The sequence below is a fragment of the Elaeis guineensis genome, chromosome 6, assembly GCF_000442705.2.
Source record: "Elaeis guineensis isolate ETL-2024a chromosome 6, EG11, whole genome shotgun sequence".
NCBI classification, from domain to species: domain Eukaryota; kingdom Viridiplantae; phylum Streptophyta; class Magnoliopsida; order Arecales; family Arecaceae; genus Elaeis; species Elaeis guineensis.
The window spans coordinates 129,490,743-129,516,988 of NC_025998.2; the positions used below are offsets into that span (position 1 = coordinate 129,490,743).

The following is a 26,246-nucleotide window of genomic DNA, read 5'->3' on the forward strand; positions in this document are numbered from 1 at the left end:
GACAGAAGCAAACAACCGTTCATTAGATAAAGAAACAATAGATGGTGTCATACTCAGCATCCAAAATAAGAATGAGAGAGATTTCCTCCACAAGGCACAGACAGTTGACAACATCAACAATAGGCAGTTCCAGGATTTCTTTATACCTGATTTTGCTTGTTGCTGACAGAAGTCTCAGGATCCCAAGCAGCAGCATCCCATTGCACAGGCTCACATGAGCTTGGTCCCCCATACATCCTTTTCTGGAGGTGCTCAAGACTAGCCACCCGTTGCATGGAAGCAGTCCGACCCATCTTCCCACCAACCACGGCACCATGCATAACATCCTCAACTGGAGGAGCAGGGGCAATCTCAGGGAGGCAGGTATTGATTCTTTGGTCATGTGATGGGGGCTGGAAAAAATGGTTTGGGTTATCTTGGATAGGAACAGAAGTATCAGCAGTTGCATCAGACGGACTCCCACTGAAAGGCATTCCGATTGTTGATATGTCGGGGATGTTCGGGTACAAAAGATTAACACCAGTTACTCTCTTTACGGTTTCCTCCGCCATCTTCACCTGTATGTATAGATACTAGCTTGTTTACAAACATTAAACCAGATGGACCTATAGTTGAAGGCAATTTCCATAAAAACTTAGTATTGATTGGAATTTTCATCAACAAAAGCATCTAATAAAACACTAGCTGTTCATTGTTCACAGTCACCACGAATCAGGACTATCAACTGGTTTGATCTTCATTATTGAAAATGCCTGCATCATCCATGCAGTTTAAGATATGTCATAGCTAGCCTGGACGAGTTAGTAGGCAAAATGATTAAAGCGAACCATGCTACAAGCTAGCAAGTTCTACAAGTAATGCAATTTGTTACTACATTTAACCAATCCCATGAGAGAGCCAACTCCTCACCCACAAATTCCACGAGCCTGGTGCAAGCATAACGGCTATATGAACCTAAACAGAAGGAGACTGAAACATAGTCATTCTAAACATGGAGTCTCATATATAATTAGCTTACCTTAGCTCTCAGAGTCTCCACATCTGCTTTTAGTACCCGATTATCCACAGCAGCATCATTGTACTTTTGGTTGATGTCAGTGAAACGCTTTAATAATGATGAGTTTTCAACTCTCAATTGTGAAACCTATGTAACAAATATGTCATTTAAGTCGAAACAAAATCATTGAAATGTTTGCAAATGATAAACAGATTGATGAAACAAGACCTGTGCCTCAAGCTCACTCAAATGTGCTTGCTTCCTTCTCCTCGAGCGCCTCGCTGACTCTCGGTTTGAAAGCATCCTGGTGGCAAACAAATCAAATTGAATATCCAAAATCAAATGAATATAAAGCATTAGAAAAGCTAAACTTTTAGATGCCTTCACAACAAATAGTTTAACCATCAACGGTAGCAAATACCTGTGCCAACTTAAAGATGTAAAAGATATTACCGAAGCTGACATATCGTTCCCTGTGGATGATGCAACAAAGCATGTAGATATTTCATTTATGAATAACTGCTACTAAGTGATCCAACATAACTGGATGCCAATAGTAATAAGAATTAAGTAATTTCAAATAACGCATGCATATATGTTAATTAAAATGCGACTTATCATGTGCTTTGCTTTAAATAGGGATCAGTTTGGTCATTTTACATGGAATAGAAGTTGGCATCTAGTAAACTTGCTTTTCTCTCTATAGTGTTTCTTATTGCTTGGACCTAAATGCATCATTATCATCACTTCTATTTCCTATGGACAGAAGTGTTTTCATATGAACATTCATTTTTCACAGATCCTGGAGAATGAACAATTCTGAACACCTAAACACAACAGCATAATGCATCAATCCTTGACAACCAAGAATTGCAGTATTTATGCAAACATGGTCCAGAAGCATTTGAACTTTTTTGCGAAAATAGAAGAGTTCACGCTTGGAACAGATTTTTAAAGTGTCCTGTCAAAACAGAATAGTTTATCATTTATGGCATGCACTCTTTGACTATGTCAAGCAAGGTTCTAGGTACCAGTACCGGTCCCTGTACCAACACCCAAGTGGTATGCATCTACCAAATGTCAGTATGATACCGGTCCCTAGTGTCCAAATAAGGGGGTTCCAAGTGATGGCCGGTACAGATCAGGATGGCCTGGTACGAAAAAATCATGATGTCCAGCATCTATGTGTAGTGGCTTAAAGTGCCATAGCTTTCAGTTAGTTTTATGCATTCTCATACTTCTATCCTTCTAATGTAATATCGCATGCCATGCATGTACGTGTGCATTCAATTAAACAAGCTGATAGCACATTCTTCTCTTGTTCTATTTCACATGCAATGGCAAAGACATTTTGCAAGCCAACAATAATTAAAATAGTGATGAGAACCGCTTTTAGAAACATATGTTGACAAATTTCACAAATTACTATTCCTGCACAGCCCAGTACCTCCATTAACAATTCAAAATCCATAAATATTGTTCCCTAGAGTTCATTAAGATTAGTAGAGGTGCACGCTGCAAGAATGGGTTAACTCTGAGATCTGAAAAAGGCATAAGGTCCTATCCAATGACTGGTTATGCTGCAGCTTTGAAAATCTACGATTTTAAAGCATACTGTGGCTCTGATTGTTTAAGGTGGAGTGGAACGTTATTGACAATATTCCACTGCCATTTTCAATGATCAAAGACTGAACTCAAAAAAAAAAAGGAGAAAAGAAATAGAAAATACTGAATAATATTTTAGGTCATTTTAGAGATCAGTAAACTCAAAATCATTTATATAATATAACATCCTAAAATAGCAAGTAATGATTGATAACTATGAAGCATAGTAACAGATCTAGGATGCACATTATCAAAGAGAAAAAGCAGCCCTCCCCCATGCTCGAAGATATTGGGAAGCTATATCCAGGAAGTCTATAAAGCGCTCGGAAAAAAATAAATAAATAAATAAATAAATCCAACAAGTATTGGTATCTGACAGATGCAGACATGGCACGCAATTTGAAATATCTGTACTACCTAGGCTGACAAAAATCCTACTAAGTTCAATGCTACAGAACAGAGACACCAACTAGACAACTATCTATTCATGTTTACCTCCTTACACGCTTTGCATCAGCAGGGTCCATATTTTCTGTTGTTTCTGCTTCACCTTCAAATTCCTCATCATCTGACTGCTCTCTTGATGATCCACTGGTAGCTGGCCTCCCTTGGACACCTAAGTTCTGCATGACGGGAGGGGCTTCACCTCCAGTTGGTCCACTACCTGCTTTTTGTTGCATCTTAGAACCATTTCCTGCCATGCATGCATAAATAAAAAAGAGAAAAAGAAAGAAAAGTGATAGAACAGAAATATAGAACAGAAATATCTAATGTTAGAAAAGACGGATTCAAGCACCCCCATGTGTTCATACAAAGTGGCCATCCACCAATAACTAAGGATATGAGATAAAACAAATATATGCCATTAACAAAACAATAACTAAATTGGAAAAAGAAAAAGAAAAAGGTTACCATTTCAAAGATATGGACCAACTCAATGTATCTTATAGAAAACATATTTGATTTACCAAACTAATTTAGATGCATAACTACTTCTGCAACACAGTAACATGGGAAAAGACTCAAACAAATGTCAAAGCATAATGCCATGGGCATGCACAACTGGTGGCTGGCAGCATATGGTGTGGTAAAGTGGGGATTAGGTAGGTATTTACAACTAAAAGATTAGGTATGCAATAGCATTTTTTTCTTTCTTCTTTTTCTTCTTTTCTCAATTAGGTGGAGGTTATAAATGGTATCTTCAAAAGACTGTTTATCGTAGAATATTTAAGCATCACTAGTAAACCTTTAAAGACACATGCCAATAGAAATTACACTTCATGTAATATATTACACTCTTGAGTATTATTTCAACATTTATCATTCAATAGTTCTATCAAGAGTTCAAATATTAAACCATCTCCTTTGCCTAGTCTCATCAACCATATCTAGATGTATGTCCTACCACCAACACATACCAAGAGAGGCCTCACTTGTATACAACATATGATGCAGCTTTAGTATTGCTAGACAATAATATAAATTGGTCATGATCCTAGCTTTTTACAAGTAGTTTCCATACTTTTCAATTCTTTCGCATAAAATGTTTTTTAAAACAATTAATATCTAGGGTTAAGATGCTTTTGTTCATCAGTGATGATAAAATTTTATTCTCTAGAATATGTATTTTTCTATCCTTACCTCTTCGACCGATCATATAACATCCTAGACTTGACAATGGGCCATCCTAGCATATTTTAGACCATTTTTGTTTTTCAATACACGAGCCATTCAAAGTCATAATCCAAATCATTCATCACATTCACAAAATTTATAAGCAAAACCCAACCAAACCTGATTAGCCCAACCCACTTATCAGATCAAGCTGGACTGAAGTCTCACAAACTGAGGATTAGCTCGGGCTCAGAAATCCCAACTCTACCCTAAGTTGGGTCGGGTTAGGGTTCGGGTTAAGCATTCACCCAACCCAACTCAATATGAAAATAAACTAATATTTGTACTTCACATAACATAAATATATCTTTTTTGTAAATTTTAGCCCTATTGAGCTATAGAAATGCATAAGTGCATCTCTGAATAAGATCTTAATAAATATATATATATTATTTGCATAAGTGCATCTAAATAAGATCTTAATCAATATAATATTGACCTAAATAGAATGTCCAAAACACTTCCTCAACCTTAAATTACCACACAGCCAGCATATCCTGATTAATCCGACAGCTAGCTCAACCAGAAACTAAGGCAAACCAACCCAAATGTGGCTTAAGATGGGGTTGGGTTGGAAAAATTGCAACCCACATACGATTAGGTTGGGTTAGGTGGGGTTGGGTAAGGGTGACACTACAACCCTATGTAATCCATCCCCCAACTCACCTGTGTTACGGCCCTAATTTCAGGGTTCTTACCTCTATTATCAAGTGGTGACTATGACAGGAAATTGGTTGATGGTGATATTCAATGTCAAGATTTGTTTCCCTTACCTTTTGGATAAATCCAGGAATAATAAAGACTACAGAAGGATAAGAACATAAAATAACATCACAAGTATAAAGAAAAAAAGAAGAAATGCAGTATATTTATGTGAGAAAGGAAGATGGTTTCCAATAGAAATGGTAGAGAAAATATAGAGAAAATATAAAAAGAGTTGGCATTAATATGGATATGCTCCAATAACAAGTAATAAGATCAATGACCAAAAATTAGTAAACAATAACATCATTGGGTGAATGGAAGGGTGAAACTTGAGATCACAGGTTGTGCACAACAGAGACAAGTACATTGTTAGCAAAAAGGCTGCAATGCTAGAATTTTAGAATCCAACTTCCTATTGTAGTTTAAAGGCTTACTGGTATTCACAATTATTGATATATAAATTAAATTTTTGAGTGACCAGAGCTAGAAAGAGAATTGCAATTGTCACTTTAGAAGAATCCAGACAAGAAATTTTTTGGTTCATGCGTTAAGATATGTAGACTATGACGTATGGTGGGGATCATTGGTTTATGTGAACCATCATGCATTTTTTAACCCAGTCAAATCATTATCATTAATTTTATAACCACTTGATCGACAGATGAAACAAACTAAAAGCATTTGATTGTTGCATTATAGGTTTTTAAAATATTGCTGATCATATTATGGATTCTCAATTTGAATAACACATCAAACAATTTGTTCTGATAAGATGTGAGCTCAAATCTTCTTGGTAGGATTCTAGGTGAACATCTCAAATTACCACACATGCATTTATGTGTTCATAATTCTTGAGTATTGCCTCCTTTGCATTTTTTAATATTAATTTGCAATGTCCTCTAATATATCTCCTTTTAACATCTTCCATAATTTCTTAAATCTTCACATCAATTCTTCACAAAATCTATGTGCTTTATCTCTAAGTTTTTTCCTTTCACATATTTGCTAACATTAGAATATCACTAGCACTATCTTTTGCATTTTGAAATTTATGATGAAAATCATCAAATATGCATGCTCCAATTTACTTTCCAACTCTTTTGGAATTCTCATGTCTTCAAAATCTTATGCATTGCTAACATATCTTGAAGCAATTCTTCCTTTCCCACTAGTTTCTCCTTTAACATTTGAATTCTACTTCTCTGCATGCATGTGTGCATCATTATGTAGCAATAGACTCTCTCGAAACTCCTGTACCACTTTAATGTCACATTATGCACCTTGTCATCTACCTTCCTGTCGTACCCATCTCTTTTTTCATCCAAATCCTTTGATCAGTCATTTCCCGTATAAATCATTATTTTCTTCCTTAACCTTTATCTGAAACATGGCCAAATACATTGCATTGATCAACTATTTTTTGCAAGTTTTGCAGACAGTTCTCATGTACTAGCACAGATGTCATTCTGTAAAGATTTAAGGGCTCTCAGAAACACTTAACAAATCACTACTTTGAAACAAATATAATACAGAACGGGAATGTGTATATATAATTAAAAAAATGCCTAGCAGCAACTTCTATAATTGGTTTATTATGAAAGGACATCTTGAAAATGAATACCTGGAACAGGACCTTGAGATCCCAGCTGTGAAGCATCCAAAGACAGCGATTTGGAGTCCAACGAAGAAGAATCTGGTGAATTTACCCCAGAACCCTGCAGAAGGAAACAAAAACCATTTTAGAGAAACAGAGAACCATCTGAGTGGGACATTTGGCCCTTGGCCACCCTAAGGGTTCAAATGTGCATTGGAAGCATATACTTCAGAGTGTGCCGAGCACATCTCAGTGCAACACCTGTTGCATGTGAACATAATGCTGGACATGCACTCATCAACTCTACCATTCATCTAGAAGCATATTTTTTTGGAGTTCAATGAGTGCCCCCCTGCCTAGACCAGCGAACATAGCCTTTTACCTCCAACTTGATGTTGGTCATGTTGTTTGGATGTACAACAGCAATGTACTACATATTCCGAATTAGTTGCTAAACAGTATACTATTTACGTATATAGCAGAAATTCTTTAACAAGAGTATTCAGGGAGGAGGGAGTAATCCCAACCAGCAAAGAATATTTGATGCAGTATGCTAAGGAAACAGTATATTGTATAGTGATTGTGATGAAACATCTCCTGGGATAAATTTGGTTTTATTCACAACAATCTTGTGGAAACCAAAGGTGAAGATATCAAGTGGATCCATGATATTGATTGGTATGCTCCCCAACTATCAAGTCAAGAAAGACGAGTCTCTTGCAAAACACTCTTTTCAATGCTTATCACTTCAGAGGTTTCAAATGCTGTGTCAACTGTCAAGGTTATCTGCCGTCTCACATCAATAAAACCATTATAAGAAATGATTGGTGCAACAAGAAATGATTAGTCTAATCTATATTTAGTGAAGAAGTGAAATAGCCCTTTGATACTTAAAAGCTCGAAGCTCTAATATTCTATCTGATTCTAATCACAGCATTGTCATATTTCTACAAGGGGAAGGTTTATCTTATAACGGTTTGCTTTGTATTAAGTTGTTCGACAGCCACATTAAGGCTCACAATTAAGTACTAAGATGAACATTGCTCCTCGATCAATAGCTTCATCGAAGGTGGCAACTTTTAAACTTTAGCAGGGGCAGAAACAAGATCTGAACTCATGGTTGAAACTTCACCCCTTGTTCAACTCTAAGCTTTGAACGCAAGGGTCTGCAAAAACTGCAATTTCTATTCAGTCTTTCCAAAACATTCAAACAATTACATTATAAATCGAACAACATACAACAACACTGCACATGATAACGATATTCGAGAAAAACGAAACTACGAGTATATAAACGAAAAATCAATCCCTTGATAACCAAATCCAAACCCAACAAGGAAAATTCTCGAAACATCCATACCCTCCAAAATATTCTAAGCTAACAGATGGTAAAAGAAAGTTTTACACAGACACAAGATCAAAGATAATATTCCCAGCCGTAAGAGAAGTACCCAATAATTAAATATAGTACCAAAATCAAGCAAATATGAAAGATAAATAATAAAAGCAAATATTTGAAACAGAGGGAGAAAACATAAGATCTAACAAAAATATATGGCTTTACCCGACACATGGCAACCGCGGCGCAGTACAAGTCAAGCCTCTGCTTCAGAAGCGCCACATACTCCTTCGGATCAACATCCGCCGGCGGATCGGACGGCGGACCCTGGGGCGGCGCGGCGGCAGCAACGACGGCGGGCTCCTTGATCTCGACCAGCTCGTCTTCTCCTCCTCTCCCCCCATCCTTCCTCCCACCACCAGAAGAATTCGAAGCAACAGCAGAGGCAGGAGGAGGATTACGGTTGTAATCAGGGTCAAGGTTAGGGTTGGCAGGGGGCGGGGGAGTGGTTCTGGGGATGGCGGCCTCCTCCTCCGCCACCTCCAGGAACTTCTCGAAGTACCACTCGGAGGGGCTCCGATTCATCAGACCGCGTGGCCTGCCGCCGGCGGCCGGCGAAGGAAGCCCCGCAGCGGCGGCCCAGAATGAGTCCGACATCTCGTCCACTGAGAAAACCCTCTCCATCTCCCCCTCTTTTTTCTCTCCTCTCCGTCTCTGTCTCCTTACAACCCACCTATTCTAAATTTATCCCGAATTAATTAATCCACAGCTATCCCTCACCTACTCTCTCTCCCCTCTCTCTCTGAGGAGGTACGGAAATTGGAATAGCCTTTTTTTCTCTCTGGGAGGTAGGGGAGGATGGAGGTGCGTGATATAGCCTACGGGGACGAGAGCAGTATTACCAAAAGACCCATAAAGGCCACAGATTTCCTTCTTTATCAGTCTTTCCTTTTTTTTTTTTTTTTTTTTTTTTTCTGGTCTCTGTCCCTTTTTCCCCTCGCCTTTTATTCAGCTTTTGTTTTGAGTGCTCCTCGCGCGGGTGTGGACTGTGGATTGGGGGCAAGCGGGAATATCTCGTGTGATTCTTGGTTTGTCTGGGCTGGCGGAACAAGTAATTAGACAAGGAGTGGTCATGGATGGAGGCTAAGAAAGAGATGCTATCAGGACCTTTTGATGGGACCCATCCTGTACTTCTTTTTCACAATACTATGTATATTAGTGTAAGACAGAAATCTGAGGTACAGAGTGGGTGCCATCAATCAACTATAATCAGATCCAGAATTCTTGATAAGATTGCCGGGATACACCGTAGTCCACAAAGAATTCTAAATAAGATTCTGACACTATGGTGTAAAATTTTATAATTTTATTTTTTAAAAAATATTTTATATCAAAATAAAAATTTCATTTCATATGCCCTAAAATTTTTTTTTCACTTGCAATCAATATTAAACTAATAAAATCCTCCCATCTACATCATAATAAATTCAATTCATATTATTTTTTATTTATTATTTTAATAATTTGGATAAAGACTGTAAATTATTTTTTTTTATGACACCATTGGTATTTTGTTGTATAAAAAATTTAGAGTAAAAAAAATACATAATTAAGATGAAACAATTTAATTTGCTACAATCATTAATAATTATAATATATTTTTTTATAAAATTAATAATTATATCATGTTGAGTACAGACTCTAATGAAAAATATTGATAAGCAAGCCACACATCAGCTGTGTATATATTTTTATGCGTAAGATTTTTATGCTATAATAACATTTCTAAGTTTTATAAAATCATCTCGTTAAACCTTCTAAAAAAGGGCATATCATGACAAAAATTTAAACGTGTAGGTAAACAATCACCGAGACCCTAGAGTTTCAAGTTATAGATTATTTATGAACATTAACTTACTATTAGTAATAACATATTATTAAAATAATTTTGCAAAGTCAGATTTTAATATTTCGAGAATTTTTGTAAAAACAGAATAATTACCAAAAAATATCTCAGACTTTGAGCTCTTTTTTTCTTCTCCCTAATCAAAACAAAGTTTTCATGCTAGATTCATCCATCCAAAGAATAACAAAACTTTTTCTCCATAATTAATCTTCAAAATATCTTTCTTTTTCTTTCCTTCCATTTATGTTTTTGCAAGGAAAGATATCAAGGGGGTTTTGGTCACATGAAATGGACATCCTAGAGGACAGAAAGCCGTATCTCTTTCAAGGCTAAAATTATTCCAAGTCATCATCAATAAGAATTTATTGGAGACTGATATTTTTTGGGGGGACATCCAAATGAGAAGCCACGTATTTTCCATGATCCTTGCTCACATCCACTCGGAATATTTTCCCTTTCAATGAACCTCTCACAAGAGCTAGACTTGCTCATCACTGTCCAGAAACAATGAACACAACTCACGGTGGGTTTGAGAGGAAGTAGGGGGCAACATCTGCAATTTGCAACAAATGAAACATGCAGACAAAAAGAAAGAATCTCACAAGCAATGAAAGGTGGTTGTATTAAATCAAGGATGAAGCATGTTCATCATAGATTTTGGATCAAATCATCCTTTTTTTTTTTTTTTTTCCCTTTATCTTCTTTTATGTGTAATAGCAACAGAGACTAGATATTTTCGTTCTAGGTTCATGATCATGAATCTAGTCCACTTGATTATTTCTCATAACCATATCCCTCTCCTAACATATTGCTCCATTTTTGCATGCACCACATGATCGATGTTGTCACAGGCCCTAAAGTGCATGTTACCATGAGTCTTTTCCCTTTTCTTTTTTTTTTTTCTTTTTAACTTTCCTTTATTCCTCTTGATCCAACTCGTAGGTGGGTGTCATGGCTTCAAATAATCACCATGGTAGCATTATAACAATTTTTAAGATCTCATAATGTTACACATATATATTTTCTAATAAATATTTACATGAAAAACTTTATTTAGCAGTTATTCTCGTTATGTAATCAAAATATCTCATATTAGTTAAAAAGATTGGTTCTTATTGAGTAATGATGATATTTGGTGGCTTTTTTCTTGTTAGTTATGTAATGTCTAACGATAGTCATAATTAATGTGTCAGCCACTACTTGTTACAAGATAATTCACAAAAGGTTGGACCGTTGAATTGAATCATTGAGAACCGAACCTTAACCATGCCAACTTTCTCAATGCGCCGCCATGGCGGCGCATGAGCAGAAGATTTGAAGATACGTGGTGCCAACGTTCAATCATGTGCTGCCAAAATACTGGTGGACAAAGGGAACGCATAGATACCAAATGTTCAGCACATAAACGGTCAAAAAAAAAAAAAATCTCCCAATGAATCTGAGGGCCCTGCAATCTATGAGCAATAGGCAACTATGCCGCTAGGATCCAATTGGAGAACGAGTGGAAGCATGTGTAGATTTTTTTTAATTAAAATCAAATATATATTATATTATTTTTGAATAAATACAACTATGAGAATCAGCATATAAAATATTCAAAAATAAAGCATAACATTTTATTTTTTTAGAAAATACTATAAGAAAGCAAGCATGAGGAACCTTTATAATGGGAGCCATTGATCCATGCAATATATGAACGGCATGCCACCATAAATCCCTTCCAAGCAGATGTGAAAAATGTCTTAACTTTGTATAGAAAAGCCGGCCTTCATGGCATCTAATGAGTAACCCAATCCTAGAATCATGAGTAGAGATAGCTCCATCAAAGTTAATTTTTAATTGACCGAGGTTGAAGGGGGCATTCATCTGATTAACAAGAGAAGTTAGAGGCAAGCATTTGTAGAAGATTATTCTTTTCCAGATATTATATCTTGGGATTTAGGATACCAATGTATGCTAATGGTCGTAAACCACACATCCCTAGTGGATTAGGAATTTCAAATGCCAAAAGGTGGTGGCAAGCGTTGTTACGAGGGTTAATAATAGTTTGGAACGATACTCCCTTGCTGTCCATCAAAATCCAATTCTTGTATGGATATGGGGTGATTAAACTAGTTACTTCCAAATAAGGATTTGGATTGTATCTTTCGCGCAAAAGAATGATTGACCTTCTTTCACGATACCAATTGTTGGATGGCATTTTGTACAACTTTCAAAACACTCCAATTCCTTTCACAACCATTGGAGTGCTTCGAAAATTGTGCAAAATATGATTCAATTATTGATGTTGTGAAAAGAAGGAAATCATTCTTTCATATGAAAGATATAACCCGAACCCTTCAAACAATAGGGTATATGTCAGTTATTGATTGACACAACAAGATATTTCCATTGAAGAACTAAACAGGTAATCAACTAGGGGGACCATCTCTGGAAACATGGAATCTAGATCAAGTGCAATATGTCCATTGGTTGAGGGGAAAGAAAACCAGATAAGAAAAGAAAAGTCCATCAAACTTGTCGTACCGGGTTCTTCCAATCAAAACTACTGTAAGAGTTTTTTTTGATGTAATTGAGTTAGAGAAGCCTAACTCAAGGTAAATTATATTAAGATACTTAGTCATACATATTTATACATATATGTCTTCACACAAGATAAAGTTCTAGGTTTTGAGGATGAGATTCATACTGGTTTCAGAAATAGTTGCAGAAACTGATTTCAGATTTCTAGTGTTACAGGTTTTAAACAGACGTGGTTGTGAGTGAGAACAGTAATTGACCCGCTCCGAAATTTGCTTCCTTTTATTCTTATAATTCCGTCTTCTGATAGAATCTAACGTGAGTATCCAAGGACTCACAATCCCATCTGATTACCTCATAGCATTACCTGTTGAGACTTATCATGAATTTTCGGCAAATTATAGAAGCTTTATGGCCCAAGCTTCAAACTTGAGCTTCTGGAGTCGACTTCATAGTGCAGTCTGTATGTCCTCCTCCAAAGAAGGCATTTGGATCCTGTTCTCAGCCTCTCAGAATTCTGTTCTATGGTCATGGCCATGACCATTTCAAATCCCTCTAGCTTGAATACCAACTGCTACTAAGTGTTCTATCTAGCATCCCTTTCACAGAGTTCCTGATTCTCTGTATTTGTTCGGATTCAGCATCTTTGGCATGTGCCATCCACAACATGAAAAGCCTACCAATTTGTTGGATCAGAGCTTTGGGAAGAAAAACATGAAACTCAAAGATTCGCTTGTTGCGCTCCTTCCATAAGCATCAGAATCCTGCAGACAGCAAGATGTCTAATCCTTTCCTTGATGAGTGCATTGGTTCTTCTGATCTCTAATTGTTCCATAGTAAGATTTGTGAGTGCGGTAACATCTTGAAATCCGGCATGTCATGAAAGAATGATCATATCTTTCTAGTGAGAGAGCATTGAAGAAAAATGCGGTCAGTGGTCTCAAGATTTGTATCACATAACACAGTTTAATCCTCCTTACCACCCTCCTTTAGCTAGGTTATTTTTGTTGAGAAATCTATCAAGAAAGCTTAGATACAGGAAGTCTTGTACCCTTGATGGGATTCCCATTGTCCACATGATTTTGTTGAAGAATGGCCGTATCCCCCCATCCATTAGGAACCTGCAGCGGTGCTTGGAAGAGAATGATTTATGGTTGAACCATCTCCATTCGATAGTGTCCGAGGCGTTTGTCAGAAGGACATTCAATAAGCACTGTTCCAAGCCCAAAGTGGTTGTTTAGAGCCTCTGCAACAGAGATTCCTCTGAAAGGAGAGATAGCAAATATCCTACAGAACCTGTCTTTAAGCGGTTGGTCAAGAAGCCATATATCTTCCCAAAAGGAGATCTGCATTCCATTGCCAACCTTGAATTTCACCAATGATCGATATAGTTCCCTAATTCTCTGTAAACTTCTCCAAAACTCCGACATGTTTTGGCAAGATGATCAATTCAGAGAAATTGGCTGGTCATTGAAGTAATGTTCTTTGATGATCATTTTCCGAGGCTTTGAGACTTACGAGAATAGGTTCCACCACCATCTGAAGAATAGCACCTGATTAAACATTTTAATGTTTATGATTCCCAAACCACCAAACCGCTTTGGGCGGCAGACTGAAGTCCAATTAAGTAAGCTCTTGCCCTTCTTCCACTGCTCGTTACCACACCATAGGAATGACCTACGAGCCTTTTCAAATTTTTTGATTGCTTCTGAGGGTAAAATAAAATTGGACATCCAGAATATTACTATTGGTATGATCACTGCATTAAGAAGCATCGCCCAACCCACAATCGAAAGCAGTTTACCTTTCCAGCCTGCCATTTTCTTGGTGATCTTTTCAGTGAATGGATTCCAATCAGTTGCCTTGAGTTTGTTGTAGTTTAGTAGCATACCGAGGAAGGAAATGAAGAATTCTGCTGTTTGACTTCCTAGAGTCTTGGCAATTTGGTCCTGTTCCGAATGCTTCATGCCGATGCTAGCACTTTGGATTTGTCAAAATTAATGTGCAGCCCCGACATCAACTCAAAAGAGTATAATAAGAACACGAGAGCAAATCTTGGATGGAGCAAATCTTCGATCTGAATCTCTAAATCTGCATAGAAGGCCATCTCGTCAGACGAAAGCTTAGCAATCAATTTCAAACTCTGGATTCTCTATTCCCCGCCTTCCTATCCGCCCCTTTAAAAAAAAAGGTTTGCTTTCGTTGTGGAAGTCGTGATCACCGTAAGCAAGGCTATCAAAATCCAATCAAATGCCTTCGTGGCCATTGTTTTGGATATTCTGCTAGATCTTGCAAGGTCCGTGCTTCCTCAAATCCATCGTGTTTCCCATCTCGGCAAGCAATCTCTTCCTTCAAGATGCAAGATAACAGAAGTCCACCACCTTCCTTTCCGAATCAGCCAGTCTCAATGCAAGTCTTCCTGTCGGCTTCCTGTGAGAGTGAAGACATTTCTGAATACCTTAATCGTGGAGCTTATGTCCAAGCCTTTGGCAGACCCGTTAAGGTTGATGACGTCTCCTCCAATCTCGCTCGGAGGGCCAACCGATCTGCATCATAGACCACTAGAAAATTATCCCATACATGCCCTGATTTCGAAACAGCTCACAGCCTCATGGCCCACGACCACATTCGAGGAGATGGGTTCACTCTACTTGTTAAACTACTGTAAGAGTTATATTTTATTATTATAGATCAACTGTGGTTAAAAAAAATATGGTATATTATGTTAAATGGTTGATGACTTGATGTTCATCTACCACTTAAATCCTTTTGCTTAGTCCTCTCAAAGCCTTATAAGCCAAGTTCGGTGCTTCACAGAGAATCCCATTCTAGTGGATGAAGGCTTTTGCAACCATCTTCAAGCATTTAAAAAACTTCTTCAAGTCTTATTTCTATTCAGGAGGCGTACACAACTCAACCATTCTGTTACGATTGTCTTTATTTTTCGAACATCATGATCTATCATTTTGTGGTATAGGATAGGTCTAAGGTAGGTGCTTTTCCAATTTGAAACTGTAGGGATATGTTTGGATGGAGGGACTTAGACGCTGAAATAGGAATGGGAATGACTAACTCCCATTCCAACTATTTGGTTGGAGAAAGTTTCATTCGTATTCTGATTTCAGAAAAAAAAATATTCTAATCCCTTAAAATTCAATTTTTACTCTCTTGCGTATTTAAATCCTATGTTTATTTCAATTCTAAGTCACATCATGGACCAAACGTGTTAGAGGATACGATTTTTTCAATCCAGATCCTGATCTATTATCTACCGTTCCAAAATATATCCTATTTTTCTCATGTACTTCTTTTTAAAATTGCAGTAAATATGGTGGAGTTTCCATTGCCAACAAGACTTCAGGTTGGTATACCCTTCTCTTTTTTAAATGATAAAGCTGGCACCCCTCTATTCAGTGTTCGTATGGGTCAGAGATTTCTTGCTGGAGAGGCAACAGTCTCACTTTCTCACCGTGTTTAACCAAAAAGAGAGTTCCATTTTTAAATGATAAAGCTGGCACCCCACTCTTTTTTCTGGAGTCCTTTTCTTAAAAAATATTAAAAAAATTATTTATTTAAATAATTTAATTTTTAATTTATTTATCAAAATGATGTAAAATCGATAAAACATTTATCATCGCCACGTCACCCTCTATTTTTCACGTAGACTACATCAAAAAATAAAAAATAAAAATAAAAAATATCAAATAATATGAGATTTTTAAAAATGCCATTTCAAATGAAGTTTTTAAAAACGCCATTCAAAATGATATTTTTAAAAACACCATATCATCTGATATTTTTTATTTCTTAAAAAAATTAAAAAATTAAAAAAAATTCAATTTATAAAAAAATAAAAATTTTAATTTTGATAAAAATAAAAATTATCATTTAAAATTAGTATCTCTATTTCAAATTATCTTTTCAAAAAATATCTGAGAAAAAATTGAAGTAAAAAAAAATTAAAAATATCATTAAAAAAAGAATCGAAAAGAAATAAAAATTTTAATTCTAAAATTAAAAAAAATAAAAATTTTAATTTTAATTCAAATAAAAATCATCATTTCAAATTACAATCTCCTTTTCAAATTAATTTTTTTAAAAAAATATCATAAAAAAATAAAAAAAAATAAAAATTATAATTTTGAATGAATTTTAAAGAATAAAAATTTTAATTTTAATTCAAATAAAAAAAGATAATTTTAAATTATTTTGTCCATTTAAAATTAATTTTTTTAAAAAAATATCTCAAAAAAATCTTAAAAATTTAAAAAAATAAAAAATACCATAAAAAATGAGAAAAAATGAGAGCCAAATAAAAATTATAAATTTAAATTTAAAAAAATAAAAATTTTAATTTTAATTCAAATAAAAATCATCATTTCAAATTACTTTCTCCATTTCAAATTAATTTTTTTTTAAAAAATATGTCAAAAAAATAAAAAAAAATCATAAAAGAGCAAAATACTTAAAAAATGAGAAAAAAATAAAAATTATATTTTTTAATTTAAAAAATAAAATTTTTAATTTTAATTAAAATAAAAAATATCATTTCAAATTATTTTTTCCATTTCAAATTATTTTTTTTAAAATATTCCAAACAAGGAAGTAAAAAATGAGAAAAAACTAAAAAAAAAAAATTCAAATATTAACTCAAATAAAAAACATAAATTCAAATTATTTTTTATTTAAAATTAATTTTTTTAAAAAAATTCTAAAAAAATTGTGGGGGTTAAAAAAATAAAAAATATCATAAAAAATATCAAAAAAATGAGAAAAAATAAAAATTATAATTTTAAATTTAAAAAATAAAAATTTTAATTCAAAATTTTTTTCAATACCGCACCGTACATAGCTATTTGTGTCCGTACCAGATCGAGATGTACCAGTACGGTCCGATTCATCTCATAATTAAATTATTCGATATACTATTATTATTTACATTATAATTTCTATAATCCTTTTAGCATAACTTTTTCTCTCCTAATGTTCTGAGACATATTAGAGTATGTGTAACTATATCCACAAAGCATAATATCCGATCACTTGAAATTAAAAATATAAAATAAAATCAATAATTAATAATATTAAATAGAATAAAAATATCAAGCGTACAAAAAATAGTACAATAAAAGTTTCAAAAATACTAAGTACAAATACAAATCTAAAAAAGATCAAGTCCCACAAGGACGTCGTGATGCCTGCGGTCGCTTGGACCTTCTCAGAAAAGTCCTCAACGGCTGCTCCTGTTCCTACTGTGATGGCTCCTTCTCTATATCAGTGGAGGAGGTCTGCTGGTCATGCTGTTCAGAAATAACGGATGCTGTCGAATCATCTACGAACTGAGCAACCCGCTCAACCTTCTCATCTAGATACACGGATGGGCCTGAAAAAAAAGTATCATACTCATGTGGCCAACTGATATCCGGTGATGTCATCTGAGAGATGTAGAAAGAAGAAGACACTGTTATCTGTGGATCAAAATACGGTGGCATCTGTGCAGCATCTAGTAATGACATCTGCGGAATATACGATGATGGCATATATGGAATATATGGTGACGGCGTATATCTCATATTTGGTACATCGGCTGCTCCATTCCAAGGTGCACAGCTATATGAATCAACACCAATCACCATCAATGTTCCGGAACTTGTTCTCTCTATCTCATGCAGTATCCGAATCCGTTCGTCCTCATCAGTCGTAGATAAAGCACGACGAACGTCCAACATAAGACCTGACATAGAATCAATTTACAAAATAAAAATAAAACAATCAATATACTGTAAAATATAAAATAAAAATATAATACAAACATAAACTAATTTTCGTAGTCTTACCAAAAGACGCACAGTAGAACTCTCGCTCTCGTATTCGGGAACTACATATCGAGGCTATCCAATGACTCGCACTGTAATGCTAAAGAACCAAGCCATATAGTCATCGATATATGAACGACCTTTCAAAATAGAATCATCATGAACAATTTGATCTCGACGTGCATCCCAAATATCGATGTACTCTACATGTCTGATACGTCAGTCAATACGAACTCTTTCTCGTCGATTAATACGATGAAGTCCCTAACAGATATCAAACTACTCTGGGATATCCTGAATCTGACCAAACTGCCGCAGAATACGATCGAAAAGATGTCACTCAACCGCATCAAAATAAATAAGTGACACCCTAGTAGTCCATATATCATGTCCAACTGTACACATCTGCAGCAATATAGCCAATATCTCATCTGTATATGGCTCCCACAAAAACTGATAGAGTTAAAATAAAAAAAAATTAGTAAGCTAAAATTTTAATAGATTATGAATACTATAAAATAATATTTGTAAAAAATTTAAAATTTATCCATCTATATGTATCAACTAATGTATCCAACTGGCACCTATAAACTCGTATCATTCTCGTCAATACGTGATGAACGTTGAATGCAACGTTCCATTTATTTCACAATCTACTCATGTTAAATAAATTTTATCGAATTTAAAACAGTAAATTTCAAATAAAAAAAATAATATTTTTATACTTATATCCCAATAATCCGTCCAGTCTGAATGAAACATCAGGATCATGCTGTTCTGATGGCATCTCAAACAACTGTCGTCGTAATGAACTGATAGTTGGCATACGCTCCCATACCTAAATCTACAAATTTTAAAAAAAATCATACATTATATACCCAATGTTTGAAATATAATTGAATATTAAAAATAAAAATTTTTAATTTACATACCTGAAATAATACAAGATAACCATCCATCTCGCTTTGATCAGCATAAGAACTCCGACACATAGCTCTGTACAGATAAGCTAGAACTGCACTGCCCCAACTGAGTCTACAAGCGAAGTCTAAATCCTCTAATAATGGCAAAAACATCAACTTCATTTTATTCGATGAAGTATCGGATAACGTGATACCACCTAACAATCGCAGCACCTGATCTCTAACATGCTGCTGCACCATCTCCTCTGGTGCATCATCCGCAATATAAAAATATCGATAACGATCATCCAAACACTCAATCCTGAGTCGTGAATGATCGAAAAAGTGTGCGTCGGGCTCAAACCCTAACAATCGCAAGCACAAAGCCTACCATTCCGAAATAGTAAGCGTGGAATCAACTCCGATAACTGAATCGCCATCAACTGGTAGTTCAGTAAAAATGCTGACATCCTGTAAAGTGATAGTCGCCTTACCAAATGAAAGATGAAATGTATGTGTCTCTGGACGCCATCTCTCAAGCAAAGCAGAAATAAGACCAACGTCCATCTGTATACAACCGATCCGATATACTCCATAAAATCCAAGATATCGTAAATAATCCAGCACTCTATGTGGAATGTCCTCTATCCTCCAGAAATCAGCATCGGATTGTCGTAGACGAAGATGTCTGAACTCTTGCAATAAAATATAATAATTAGATAATGTATATGACTTTTCAGAAAAAAATTTAAATAGTAAATAGAATTGGAATACTTACGCCGCCATCTAAAATAATCTGTGATTGATGGTGCTAATGCAATGTAAAAATACTGCTGTCTCGAGGATCGGGATACCGCGGATCGTAAGTCATAATACGCTAATAAATCTAAAATAATGATATTATCACAAGTGTATTAAAAAATAAGAAATACGATACGATAGCTATTCATTTTATGAGAAATATATTTTAAACATAATATTATCACACAATACAACTTAAACACAAAATTCAGTTCATCTCAGGATATTAAATACATATATTCAAATACAATCTCACATAAATACATAAAACAATGACGAAAATATATCTTCAGAGCCTTTAGTTTCTTCCACTGCTTGAAGTTGAAGTGTGTTGAAGTATCATAAAACAGCGGCGGCGGTCATGACCCTGTTCCTTACAAATGCCACACTGGTTCTTACTTCTTATTTAGTTTCTCCCACATTAATATTAGCCTGAACATCTTCATCATCATTCTCATCTTCACCATCATCATCATTAGTGCTACTGTCCTCATCCATCCAATAATCTTCATCTTCACTTTCATCTGATTCAAAGTCTAGATTATCAGAATTTATTCCACCAACTACCCAGTCATCGTTTCCTATATGAGTATCGTCACCCGCACTTACCACTACTTCTAGCAAAGGAGAAGTCACCGTAGCAGAAGATATAGGAGAAGTCACCATAGGACTCTGAATAATTGAACAACTAGAACCAACAGTAGTGGAATGTTGTTCTGCAAATACGGCATCAACACTATTGGTTTGCACCATAAGAGTTACGAAAGATGAGGAAAGCCCAACATTATTGTCCGTTTGAGTTGAATGCCGACTATCGTATCCAAAGCTCGGTACATTTTTCTTTTCAATATATAATTCTAAAAATCGACATTCTGAATATTTCAAAGGAAAAGTCAGCATTTCTTCGACATCTTCATCGTCATCAATTGGAACTAAGATATAATTGCTCTGCATTAACCGTCCCGACAGATTAGGAGATTTCCATTTCAATTTGATTTCATATTTTTCTTTGTCCACAGGAATACAGCTGTATAAATGGTCCAATAATTCTTGACGTGATAATGATGAAAATACTCTAATCATCCGATTTGCAGGATGACTGTACCGCACACCAGTTTTATCATTCTGTATCATGCCATCATAATACAATAGTACACGAACTCGAGTACTGACCATCTTCTCGGAGAAACCTATAACAAAATCAAAATCAAAATATTTAGTATTACTAATTATTTTATCATTTCAAAAGATTTACATGATAAATACATCATATCATCAACAAATAGGTACAGATAGATCCTATCTCATTCGAAAATTGCATTAATTCTATAGGTTAATTACATTAATCAAATGATACGCAAAGGGATCGAAAGAAATTTCGACAGCATTTTTCCTTAATTCTCCCCACACGACTGAAAATGTGTGAGGAGAACTAAAGAAAAATACTGTCTGAAATTTCTCTCGAACCCTCCGCATATCATTCGAATAATGTAATTACCTATAGAATTAAATGCAATTTCCAAACTGGACAATCAATTGACCAATATATATATTTTACGGTACCCGTACAAAAATATATAATCAAATATATATTTTATACGGATATCGTAGAATATCCTACATTGGTCAACTGACAGATCTACATTTTCATGAAATGCAATATATTTTAAAATTTTTAAATTATGATCGAATCGAATTTTAAAATAAATCTGAATCTAATGAGATAAAAATAAAAAATAATAAGATAAAAATAAAAATTAAAAAGACTTAAATAGAAGGATGCCGCAAGGTTCTTACCTCTATTATCAAGTGGGGACTATGACAGAAAATTGGTTGATGGTGATATTCAATGTCAAGATTTGTTTCCCTTACCTTTTGGATAAATCCAGGAATAATAAAGACTACAGAAGGATAAGAACATAAAATAACATCACAAGTATAAAGAAAAAAAAAATGCAGTATATTTATGTGAGAGAGGAAGATGGTTTCCAATAGAAATGGTAGAGAAAATATAGAGAAAATATAAAAAGAGTTGGCATTAATATGGATATGCTCCAATAACAAGTAATAAGATCAATGACCAAAAATTAGTAAACAACAACATCATTGGGTGAATGGAAGGGTGAAACTTGAGATCACAGGTTGTGCACAACAGAGACAAGTACATTGTTGGCAAAAAGGCTGCAATGCTAGAATTTTAGAATCCAACTTCCTATTGTAGTTTAAAGGCTTACTGGTATTCACAATTATTGATATATAAATTAAATTTTTGAATGACCAGAGCTAGAAAGAGAATTGCAATTGTCACTTTAGAAGAATCCAGACAAGAAATTTTTTGGTTCATGTGTTAAGATATGTAGACTATGACGTATGGTGGGGATCATTGGTTTATGTGAACCATCATGCATTTTTTAACCCAGTCAAATCATTATCATTAATTTATAACCACTTGATCGACAGACGAAACAAACTAAAAGCATTTGATTGTTGCATTATAGGTTTTTAAAATATTGTTGATCATATTATGGATTCTCAATTTGAATAACACATCAAACAATTTGTTCTGATAAGATGTGAGCTCAAATCTTCTTGGTAGGATTCTAGGTGAACATCTCATATTACCACACATGCATTTATGTGTTCATAATTCTTGAGTACTGCCTCCTTTGCATTTTTTAATATTAATTTGCAATGTCCTCTAATCTATCTCCTTTTAACATCTTCCATAATTTCTTAAATCTTCACATCAATTCTTCACAAAATCTATGTGCTTTATCTCTAAGTTTTTTCCTTTCACATATTTGCTAACATTAGAATATCACTAGCACTATCTTTTGCATTTTGAAATTTATGATGAAAATCATCAAATATGCATGCTCCAATTTACTTTCCAACTCTTTTGGAATTCTCATGTCTTCAAAATCTTATGCATCTCTAACATATCTTGAAGCAATTCTTCCTTTCCCACTAGTTTCTCCTTTAACATTTGAATTCTACTTCCCTGCATGCATGTGTGCATCATTATGTAGCAATAGACTCTATCGAAACTCCTGTACCACTTTAATGTCACATTATGCACCTTGTCATCTACCTTCCTGTCATACCCATCTCATTTTTCATCCAAATCCTTTTGATCAGTCATTTCCCATATAAATCATTATTTTCTTCCTTAACCTTTATCTGAAACATGGCCAAATACATTGCATTGATCAACTATTCTTTGCAAGTTTTGCAGATAGTTCTCATGTACTAGCACAGATGTCATTCTGTAAAGATTTAAGGGCTCTCAAAAACACTTAACAAATCACTACTTTGAAACAAATATAATACAGAATGGGAATGTGTATATATAATTAAAAAAATGCCTAGCAGCAACTTCTATAATTGGTTTATTATGAAAGGACATCTTGAAAATGAATACCTTGAACAGGACCTTGAGATCCCAGCTGTGAAGCATCCAAAGACAGCGATTTGGAGTCCAACGAAGAAGAATCTGGTGAATTTACCCCAGAACCCTGCAGAAGGAAACAAAAACCATTTTAGAGAAACAGAGAACCATCTGAGTGGGACATTTGGCCCTAGGCCACCCTAAGGGTTCAAATGTGCACTGGAAGCATATACTTCAGAGTGTGCCGAGCACATCTCAGTGCAACACCTGTTGCATGTGAACATAATGCTGGACATGCACTCATCAACTCTACCATTCATCTAGGAGCATATTTTTTTGGAGTTCAATGAGTGCCCCCCTGCCTAGACCAGCGAACATAGCCTTTTACCTCCAACTTGATGTTGGTCATGTTGTTTGGATGTACAACAGCAATGTACTACATATTCCGAATTAGTTGCTAAACAGTATACTATTTACGTATATAGCAGAAATTCTTTAACAAGAGTATTCAGGGAGGAGGGAGTAATCCCAACCAGCAAAGAATATTTGATGCAGTATGCTAAGGAAACAGTATATTGTATAGTGATTGTGATGAAACATCTCCTGGGATAAATTTGGTTTTATTCACAACAATCTTGTGGAAACCAAAGGTGAAGATATCAAGTGGATCCATGATATTGATTGGTATGCTCCCCAACTATCAAGTCAAGAAAGACGAGTCTCTTGCAAAACACTCTTTTCAATGCTTATCACTTCAGAGGTTTCAAATGCTGTGTCAACTGTCAAGGTTATCTGCCGTCTCACATCAATAAAACCATTATAAGAAATGATTGGTGCAACAAGAAATGATTAGTCTAATCTATATTTAGTGAAGAAGTGAAATAGCCCTTTGATACTTAAAAGCTCGTGCTAAAGCTCTAATATTCTATCTGATTCTAATCACAGCATTGTCATATTTCTACAAGGGGAAGGTTTATCTTATAACGGTTTGCTTTGTATTAAGTTGTTCGACAGCCACATTAAGGCTCACAATTAAGTACTAAGATGAACATTGCTCCTCGATCAATAGCTTCATCAAAGGTGGCAACTTTTAAACTTTAGCAGGGGCAGAAACAAGATCTGAACTCATGGTTGAAACTTCACCCCTTGTTCAACTCTAAGCTTTGAACGCAAGGGTCTGCAAAAACTGCAATTTCTATTCAGTCTTTCCAAAACATTCAAACAATTACATTATAAATCGAACAACATACAACAACATAACGATATTCGAGAGAAACGAAACTACGAGTATATAAACGAAAAATCAATCCCTTGATTATGCAAACCAAATCCAAATCCAACAAGGAAAATTCTCGAAACATCCATACCCTCCAAAATATTCTAAGCTAACAGATGGTAAAAGAAAGTTTTACACAGACACAAGATCAAAGATAATATTCCCAGCCGTAAGAGAAGTACCCAATAATTAAATATAGCACCAAAATCAAGCAAATATGAAAGATAAATAATAAAAGCAAATATTTGAAACAGAGGGAGAAAACATAAGATCTAACAAAAATATATGGCTTTACCCGACACGTAGCAACCGCGGCGCGGTACAAGTCAAGCCTCTGCTTCAGAAGCGCCGCATACTCCTTCGGATCAACATCCGCCGGCGGATCGGACGGCGGACCCTGGGGCGGCGCGGCGGCAGCAACGACGGCGGGCTCCTTGATCTCGACCAGCTCGTCATCTTCTCCTCTGCCCCCATCCTTCCTCCCACCACCAGAAGAATTCGAAGCAACAGCAGAGGCAGGAGGAGGATTACGGTTGTAATCAGGGTCAAGGTTAGGGTTGGCAGGGGGCGGGGGAGTGGTTCTGGGGATGGCGGCCTCCTCCTCCGCCACCTCCAGGAACTTCTCGAAGTACCACTCGGAGGGGCTCCGATTCATCAGACCGCGTGGCCTGCCGCCGGCGGCCGGCGAAGGAAGCCCCGCAGCGGCGGCCCAGAATGAGTCCGACATCTCGTCCCCTGAGAAAACCCTCTCCATCTCCCCCCTCTTTTTTTCTCTCCTCTCCGTCTCCGTCTCCGTCCCAAATTAATTAATCCACAGCTATCCCTCACCTACTCTCTCTCCCTCTTCTCTCTGAGGAGGTACGGAAATTGGAATAGCCTTTTTCTCTCTGGGAGGTAGGGGAGGATGGAGGTGCGTGATATAGCCTACGGAGACGAGAGCAGTATTACCAAAAGGCCCATTAAGGCCACCAGCTTTTTTTTTCTTTTTTTTTTTTCTCTCCTGATCTCTGTCCCTTTTTCCCTCGCCTTTTATTCAGCCTTTGTTTTGAGTGCTCCTCGCGCGGGTGTGTACTGTGGATTGGGGGCAAGCAGGAATATCTCTAATCCGGGTGTGATTCTTGGTTTGTCTGGGCTGGCGGAATAAGTAATTAGACAAGGGGTGGTCGTGGATGGAGGCTAAGAAAGAGATGCTACCGGGACCTTTTGATGGGACCCATCCTGTACTTTTTTTTTTTTTTTTCAATACTACGTATATTAATATTAATGGAAGATAGGAATCTGAAATTTTTTTTAATTAATATAAAAAAAATTATTTATTTAAATAATTTAATATTTAATTTATTTATCAGAATGATACAAAACCGATAAAACGTCATTTTGAATGAAATTTTATTATCACTACGTCACTCCTTATTTTTTACATAAAAAAAAATTTAAAAAAAAATATCAATAATATTTTTAAAAATATCATTCCAAATAACATTTTTAAAAACATCATATTATTTTATATTTTTTTTCAAAAAATAAAAAAAATTAAATTTATAAAAAAAATAAATTTTTATTTTGATAAAAATAAAAATTATCATTTAAAATTAGTATCTCCATTTAAATTATCATTTAAAATTTTTTGAGATATTTTTTTAAAAAAATTAATTTTAAATAAAAAAATAATTTAAATTTATATTTTTTATTTGAGTTAATATTTAAATTTTTTTTTTATTTT

General features: G+C 35.3%; 2 protein-coding genes across 8 annotated transcripts; both read right to left on the minus strand.

Annotated features, from left to right (window-relative positions):
* Positions 1-8,598, minus strand: LOC105046565 (bZIP transcription factor RISBZ2). Of its 5 annotated transcripts, XM_073259847.1 has the most exons (8): positions 8,140-8,598; positions 6,603-6,696; positions 3,098-3,296; positions 1,226-1,301; positions 1,019-1,144; positions 910-926; positions 706-752; positions 359-557 (listed from the first exon to the last, which is right to left on the minus strand). In XM_073259847.1, the coding sequence occupies exons 1-7, from the start codon at positions 8,596-8,598 to the stop codon at positions 740-742; spliced, it is 984 nt and encodes a 327-aa protein (XP_073115948.1). In that variant the 3' UTR covers positions 359-557; positions 706-739. The 5 variants fall into 5 exon arrangements, with proteins under 5 accessions (XP_073115945.1, XP_073115944.1, XP_073115948.1 ...); XM_073259845.1 differs by lacking the exon at positions 910-926; XM_073259846.1 differs by having other exon boundaries at positions 359-752.
* On the minus strand, positions 8,568-25,497 carry LOC109506005 (bZIP transcription factor RISBZ1). 3 transcript variants are annotated; one of them, XM_073259850.1, is made up of 3 exons: positions 24,819-25,482; positions 23,281-23,374; positions 8,568-10,373 (listed from the first exon to the last, which is right to left on the minus strand). In XM_073259850.1, exons 1-3 carry the CDS (start codon positions 25,275-25,277, stop codon positions 10,339-10,341), a joined length of 588 nt encoding a protein of 195 aa, XP_073115951.1. In that variant the 5' UTR covers positions 25,278-25,482; the 3' UTR covers positions 8,568-10,338. The 3 variants fall into 3 exon arrangements, with proteins under 3 accessions (XP_073115951.1, XP_073115950.1, XP_073115949.1); XM_073259849.1 differs by lacking the exon at positions 8,568-10,373 and adding an exon at positions 17,387-18,074 and having other exon boundaries at positions 24,819-25,497; XM_073259848.1 differs by lacking the exon at positions 8,568-10,373 and adding an exon at positions 20,008-21,049 and having other exon boundaries at positions 24,819-25,497.
* Between the last annotated feature and the right edge of the window lie 749 nt (positions 25,498-26,246).